Below are 7759 nucleotides of genomic sequence, written 5' to 3' on the forward strand. Positions count from 1 at the left end.
GAATATAGCCATTGTTGAATCACCTTGTCCTATGAGCCTGACTGCAGGAATGGGATGCCCTCGCCCACTTCAGAAAACACGATGCCGTCTGGTCCGAATCGGTTGGTGCTTTAACAGCCGACGCCGCGGGTAACCGGGCGGGGCCAGGAGTTCACCGTTCACGTCGTCTCCATGTGCAATCTAGTGATGGCTCAGGGAGTCAGGAGGCAGCCCGGTGCCGCAGGCGCAGGGCCAGGGCGCCGGGGCACAGGGGGACCGGGCGCACGTCCGCCTCTGCCACCGACTCCACCGCTTGGCCGTCGTCGTCTTGCAGCGTTGTCATCTCATCTGAATATGGCCATCCCTTCGTTGATGCAGGTTCAGGGTAAGCACCTAACCTCCCCAACCGTCCGGAATAAGCACTATTGTGCCATCCAAGTCGTGGCGATTAAACACTTGATCATGATGGACTGATCACTGATGGTTATGGTAGAGTTCATAAAGCACCGAAATGTCAAAATTTGCTGCCTGAATTTTTCTTTCGCCAACCGCTACCGTTGGATTCGGCACACCAAGTTTTACCAAAAACAAACTCTGAAGTATGAACTACGCATATGGATGCAGCTCGGCAGCTGAGCAGAGGGTACCAAGTGCAGTGAAATTTGCCTAGAGGACGGTGTCACATTCTGTACCAGATCCAGGACTGTCGTTTGGCTGAACTACTACACCTCTGCACAGTTCGCCGCGAGCCCAGGCAACAGTCCAGCTCCAGCACCGTTGGTCCGTTGCCACGGCATCGGCACGGGCGTCGGCGCCGATCCGGGCGAACCACCCCAAAATAAAATTAATCCGGAACCTGTCAGTCAATCTCATGTTCACGCGACATTCTTGAAGCTCACAGTTCACCTCCCCTCGCCTCCGGGCGCCTCGCTTCACCTCGTGTCAGTCTCCCTCCTCGAGATGCCGTTCCTGCCTCCACGTCGCGGTCCGCCCCAGCGACCTCTATTAAACGGCGACACCTCACGCTGCCCCCGCTGCCACACCCGCCGCTTATCAATGCGCTGGCGACGGAGATTGAGCGAGTTCAGCGGCTAGAAGGATTTCGTTTCTTTTTTCCTCCGAGAGAATGCGGGGTGGCGGCGGCGGTTCCGGGCTTGGGTTTCGGGGCATGGTGGTGGAGGAGGGAGAGGAGGAGGAGGTGGTCTCGGCGCCGGAGAGGCCAATGCAGCGCCGCCGCCGGCGGTGGGGGGTGGAGGTGGACGACGGCTACTCACCGAGTTCCACGGGCGGCGGCGGGAGCAGCTGCTGCGACTCCTTCGGCTGCGACTCGGTTGGTCCTGGTTCTATCTAAGCTTCTTTCTTTCTGACGACTTCTGTTCTATCCATGGCCCGTGGGCCGTGGGCGATTCTTCTTTTCTTTTTTCTTGGTATCAAATTGATTCAATTCATGCATAGAGCGCCATGAGGAAGATAAAGGTTCGCAAATTTTGAGCTGGCGTTCACCTTTTAGAATGAAAAGGTCGAATCTTCGACACTTCGATATGATCACAAATGGGAAGCTTTTAGTTCTTCACTAGCTGGAGCTGGAGGCAAGTGGATCATGGCGCCGTGCAGATCTAGGTCGCCCATAGCCTGTCTCAGGTGACCGCAACCCTTTCAGAAAGAGGGCATTTTGATGGGATGTGCAAGGAGAAACTGGTACAAAACGAATAGATTAGCTGCGAAATCGACAAAGCAGTGAGGGCCCGAAAAAATTTGACTTGAGCGATAGACATCATCATCACCACCCTGGATCCTTAGCAACAAAAAGTTGGGCTGCCTTTTCTGACACGATAAAATGGGCGCCATTGGATTCTCTTCACCTTTTTTTCTCCTCCTTTTCTTGAGATTTACTTTTAATCACTGGAGTTATGATGATGGTTGGCTGCAGCCTTTGGCCGGGTTCGTGCGCCCAGATGGTGACCCAGACACAGATCTGGAGACAGATGGGTTGGCCACTTCCTCCTCCAGTGGTAAGCACAGCGCTGTAACCAGCTCACAGTTTGGATTCTTACTGGTGTCTCAATCGGCCTGAGAGCAACCTGACAGCCCTTTAAAACGAGCTCGTATTGTTCATAAGCTTCTGCAGCCTTCACGGAGCGGCAGGACGACGAGGAGGTGCTGTGCGGGGTGAAGGAAGAGGAGTGGGCGAAGGTACAAGAATCGGCCAAAAATCTAGCAGGCCGTGCCACTCCAGGTACTGTGTTAGGTTTTCGAGTCTTCAATTGGTTGGGTTGTGCGAGGTTGTCAATTTTTGTATGCTTGTATGTTGTTCGACAGAATGCCACAACGAGCGGTACGGAACGGAGGCTGCTGTTCTTTTGCATGGTAGGAAGGGGTCGAAACAGCGACCAGCCTCGCTCGACCTCAGTAGCCCTGGGTTTCATGGAGCCACATTTTCTCCCAGTTTCGTGGTTGGTGGTGTGGGGTTGATGAAAGCATCACACATCAGGTCAGACGTGTTTCATAGTCCTGGAACACCGAACTATCCACGGCACCGTGCATCAGTGTTGGGGTTCCAGAAAGGGTGGTGCTCTGAGAGAGTGCCGCATCCTTCTAAAGCAAGTAGGAGGTACCCTGGGAGCAGCATGGCATTTCCTTACAGCAATGGGAGAACATTGCCCTCGAAATGGGAGGACGCTGAGAGGTGGATCTTCAGTCCTAATTCCAGTGATGCTCTTATAAGAAGCACGGTTGCTCATGCTCGGCGACCAAAGTCTAAAAGTGGCCCCTTGGGACCTCCGGGAAGACTTGGCGGACAGTATTCATCTGTTTCTTCGGTGTCATTGCTTGACAGTGGGAGAGCTGGGCCTATTACATCAAATTCACCTTTCATGGCAGGAGTACTAATGCCGGAACATGTTTGTGGTGGGAAAAATGCAAATGGAATGTATTTGGGTAGACCAGCTGGTGACGAAACCGCCATAGGAAGCAGTGTCAGGTTTTGCGCACCGAATGGTGTGTCTCATGCTATTCGATCATCAAGAGTTCGTCGTCAATTAGATGCTGCTGTCGAGTCATCTGCTTCATTGCCTAGCACACAAGAATCTATCCAAGGTATTTAGAAATTGTTTCCTGTGCACAGATTACATATGCATCATTGTTTTTAATTCCATTTAGCCTACTGTTCAGTGTCAAAATATGGTTCGGTAGTAAGGGGGCGTTTGGATCCTTGAGCTGAAGTCTAGTCCATGTTACATCAAATCTTCGGAGACTAATTAGCACTAAACATGTTTTAATTATAAAACTAATTACACAGATGGAGGCTAATTCACGAGACGAATCTATTAAGCCTAATTAATCCATGATTAGCACATGTTTACTGTAGCATCACATTGTCAAATCATGGACTAATTAGGCTTAATAGATTTGTCTCGCGAATTAGCCTCCATTTGTGCAATTGGTTTTGTAATTAGTCTATGTTTAATACTCCTAATTAGTATCTAAACATTCGATGTGATAGGAACTTTAGTTTGGACTAAAGAACCAAACACCCCCTAAGTTGACGAAGAAAAAACACTTTAGTTATTGTCATGTTTTCTAAAGCATAGAAGGCAATGTGAAATCCCGTATGAATTGTATGATAAAAATAGGCTCTGGGCAATAATATGTTGAAGTGTTTTATCCTATTTTGCACAGCAGATATTCATAGAAAGTGACCTTTGTGTGTGGTATCCTGAAAAAGAAGGTAAATCTTCATCTGCTAACTATTCATTCAATTTCTTTTCAGGTGAGCAGGTTGAAATCACAGAAGATTCAGCTACTACTTTTGCCTCAATGATTTCTAGGAAAGATGCTGCAACTCAAACTAGCCCAGAGCTAAGTAGGTCCTCTTCGCCCAACACCAGACCAACATTTACCCGTTCATTGTCGACGCAACAAGTCAAAGAGAGCGAGAGCTGTTTCTCAGATCTTGAGATCAGGGATGTTCAGATGGATGATCGAGTGACTCTGACTAGGTGGTCAAAGAAAAATGTAACACGATCATCTAATAAGAATTCAACAAACATAATAGAGTGGAAGGAAAAGACAGTGGAATCAAAATCTTCGTCCTGGGGCTTTGCCGAAGCAAAGTGCATATCTAGGTAAGGGATCATTACATATTCAGCTGTTTTGTTTCTTGATGTGCATTTCTCTTGGGCACATGTATTCTTTTGAGCCAGTAGTTTATTATCGTAGTACTTGAAGTCTAATTTCCAAATAATGTTATGTGTCCTGAAGTCTCTTGTCCTGCTTATCTGTCTAATATGTGCCCAAGTCTTTACAATTTATCAATACCTTTTCAATATATATTTATGCCCACAAATTGTGAAAGCTGATAACTCTCTATAATATTATAAGGATTGAGAGAGAGGACGCAAAAATTACTGCATGGGAGAATATTCAAAAAGCAAAAGCTGAGGCAGCAATTCAGAAGTTAGTGGTATGTTCTTTGCTCTATTTCTAATTGTATTGTGCTATTTTTAACTAAATTGATGCTAGTATTATTTGTACTACAACAATTGATCTATTTTCTAATGCTATCTATTTTGTGCCCACACTTCTATAATAATATCAGATTAAGCTCGAGAAGAAAAGATCATCTTCACTTGACAAGATTTTGAACACACTCAAGTCTGCCCAAAGAAAAGCGCAGGTGATGCGTGAGCGTGATGCAGCAACAGCAAACCAAGATGAAAAAGGCTCTAGGAAGGCAAAAAAGACAGCACAGCTTAGCAAGAATGGCCAAATCAGTTCGCTGAGTGGCTGCTTCACATGTCATGCTTTCTGATACATGTGCCTCCACAATTGAGTAAGTTGCTTTCGGACTGTTACTGTGCATTGAATGGTTTTTTCTTTGGTATTGAATTTTCAAGTAGTTTTGATGTTCTGTTTCTCAGTGAGCAATATTAGCTGCCCTTGCAGCAGCATCTGTACTGCACTCTCTATAGCATCAGGATTCAGGCAAGATAGTAGTATGCTGACAAGGAAATTGCCAGCCAACCTTTTGCCTAGTATGTCGACCACTTTAGTCGATTTGATGTTTGCAGAGTGTTCAAACCTGTGCCAGCCAATGTGAAATCATCATGATTGCTTTCACAAATCTGGCAGATTGGGCTAAAAGAGCGATATTGATATATACTCATATAAATCACGCAACTTTTTAACATCCACGGAATTTGTGTCATATTCTATTGGTCAGCTCCTTCAGTTTTATAGGTTCTCTTATGGATATACATTATTCAGAATCTTTGCTATGCAAGTCCTGAGGTTAACAATCTTGAGTCTAGTTCGGTTGTTGAGGTTGTAAAATTGCCTGAAATAATACTTCATCTATTAATAGCTTCTCCATGCATACCAAGACAGATTCTCAAGCCTGTTTTTATCGTGTGGTCAGATACTCAGATGCCAAGTATTTCAGCACCGATTTCCTTTTCCTAGAACCATGACTTGTTTATACTTTTAACATCAAGACTTGTTATTTTCAGGATTCGGCCCGAGGAATTCCTTTGGATTCTCTACATCAAAATCAGGGAGAAGTTCAGACATCCATCATATTTCAGTACATAATAACGATACTTCTGCATCTGGAACTTACGTACTCAAATCTTCCAAAGATGCTAGCTGCAGCTGCTACGATAGGGACCGTGCAATATCTACAGTGCTGCTCTGTGTTAGTTTCGATTGCGCCAAGGGGACAAAAGAAAATGGAGCCACGAACGAAAGGGGGAATGGTTCTGCATACACCCCATGTGGTCGATGCCCCGGCATAACGATAGAGGCTTCCTTTATCATTGTTCCATTTCCTAGCCAGCCTTGTATGCTGTAGCTAGGCACTGTGAGCCTGTGATGGCTGTGGGCTTGCCAGAGCTGATATGGATCATACGAAGTGCAATTCCAGATCGAGAGACAACAGAATCTTCAGGTATGAGGAGAAAGCATTGCCTGCTTGTGCTGGTGAGCACCCTGCTGATGTTGCAAGGGAACCATGCTACTTTGTTGCTTTTGTTTGGTACAGTGCTTTACAAGCATGCGATGGTGGTGGCTGCTTGCATTTGCTTTCAGCATCAGCGTCGGTGTGTACCTCTTTTAGGAACTTGAGATGCTGGTTTGGCCTGGATACTTTAGAATATCTTTGCAAATGTACATATATACCTTTGGCATTACAGCATCTGTTTCCTATGTTGTGGGTGTTTTTACAGCAGTTTTCATCTGGAATGTTAGTGGTTTCTTTTGACATATTCTTCGCACGCTTGGGTGGCATATTTTACATTATCTTTCAGTGGGCCATTTGGTCGGACAGGATAAGGCCATGTTTAGTTACTCCCAACTCCCAACTTTGACACTATGCAAAAAGAAGATTCCCCATCACATCAAACTTGCGGTACATGCATGGAGTACTAAATGTAGATGAAATTAAAAACTAATTGCACAGTTTTGTTGTACTTTGCGAGACGAATCTTTTGAGCCTAATTAGTCAATATTTGGACAATAATTCACAAATACAAACGAAACGCTACAGTGTGCTACAGTGCTGTAACAGTAATTTAGCACCCCCAAATTCGCCAAACTAAACACGGCCTAAGATGGCTTTTGACAAGGCTAGTTTGTTGTGCACCTGCTCGCTCGTGCTGCGTGCATCTGTCCGTGGTTGACTGCTAGTGTTCCCGCACTTGATGAGTTGATGTGTGCATATATAATTATTACTCTTGTGTTTTCTTCTCTTCACTGCTGCCCGACTGTGATATGATCGCAACAATCCATGTCACATGATGTATCTACTCCCTCCGTCCCATACTAAATACGTTTCATTTTTATTTTTAGAGTTCAAAATTTATCCTAAAATAAAATAAGTGCATATATAGAAATAGAACCACTTAACTCATAGTTATCTTTTTCTATTTTCTCTCCTTCCAAAGTGCAATGCTTTTTTCTATTTTCTCTCCTCCTAAAGTGCAATCCTTACATTTTATAGTTCTATCATTGATCTCTTCCCCAAATTTTACCTAAATTTTAGAAGTGTATTTATTTTGGGACGGAGGGAGTAGATTAGACGTGAGTCAGATTATCAACATTGACAGGCTTTGGATGGAAACTTACTGGCCTGATTAAGAGGTGGCAGGTTGAAAGACCGTATCCTATCGCGAAAATACGGCTTTAGAAATCAGAACAATATTCCTCTTAACGGAAAACTGACATCCGAAGCTAAAAAATAATTTCCATTCATTTTTTTTCTTTGATTGTCAAAGATCGAATTGGTTGAGTTTTTCTATAATATTGTATTATCATAACTACAAAATACTAATAATTGTAAATAGTTTTAAATGCGGATCTAATGGTACCAATTTTTACTGTTCAGAGTTGAAAGAGAGACAATAATTGAATGAATGATCTGGTATGCCCAAAGGGCATCATGTCTCTTGGGAGTTGGTCCCTTTATGAAAGGGTGTGACCTTTCACCTCTACAATTATCTATAATATTAATTCATCACTAATAAATATTTCACAATACTCCCCCTTGATCAATTAGCTCCTTATAAGTTTCATCATGTAATCCTTGTTCAATCATCTTTGATTATCATATGGGGAAAACTCCTTCAAAAATCCTATGGGAAAAATATTGAGGAGAAACCAACTTGTTCGTCCATATGCCATTAAAACTTCTTGGAAAAATTTAAGGAGAAAATGATATGGCATATTTAGATTATTGTCTCATTGTAAACTCATATGAGAAAAACCTTGAAAAGGAAAACTCATAAGT

The 7759-nt window shown here is 44.0% G+C and overlaps 1 protein-coding gene across 2 annotated transcripts; it reads left to right on the plus strand.

The window, feature by feature from the left end:
* Positions 1-900: 900 nt before the first annotated feature.
* Positions 901-6237, plus strand: LOC101758590. Of its 2 annotated transcripts, none has more exons than XM_004956952.4 (8): positions 901-1309; positions 1910-1991; positions 2108-2215; positions 2299-3075; positions 3749-4103; positions 4360-4441; positions 4577-4810; positions 5487-6237. In XM_004956952.4, exons 1-7 carry the CDS (start codon positions 1106-1108, stop codon positions 4787-4789), a joined length of 1821 nt encoding a protein of 606 aa, XP_004957009.1. In that variant the 5' UTR covers positions 901-1105; the 3' UTR covers positions 4790-4810; positions 5487-6237. The 2 variants fall into 2 exon arrangements, with proteins under 2 accessions (XP_004957009.1, XP_012699517.1); XM_012844063.3 differs by having other exon boundaries at positions 903-1309; positions 2099-2215.
* Positions 6238-7759: the final 1522 nt, after the last annotated feature.

Source organism: Setaria italica, chromosome II (genome assembly GCF_000263155.2).
Source record: "Setaria italica strain Yugu1 chromosome II, Setaria_italica_v2.0, whole genome shotgun sequence".
Lineage (NCBI taxonomy): Eukaryota > Viridiplantae > Streptophyta > Magnoliopsida > Poales > Poaceae > Setaria > Setaria italica.

Bases quoted from the DNA above. Each gene is read 5' to 3' on its own strand.
- LOC101758590 (XM_012844063.3), top strand. From the start codon at position 1,106: ATGCGGGGTGGCGGCGGCGGTTCCGGGCTTGGGTTTCGGGGCATGGTG. The intron at 1,992-2,098 runs GTAAGCACAGCG...ATTGTTCATAAG, and splicing joins GGCCACTTCCTCCTCCAGTG to CTTCTGCAGCCTTCACGGAG. The intron at 3,076-3,748 runs GTATTTAGAAAT...ATTTCTTTTCAG, and splicing joins CACACAAGAATCTATCCAAG to GTGAGCAGGTTGAAATCACA.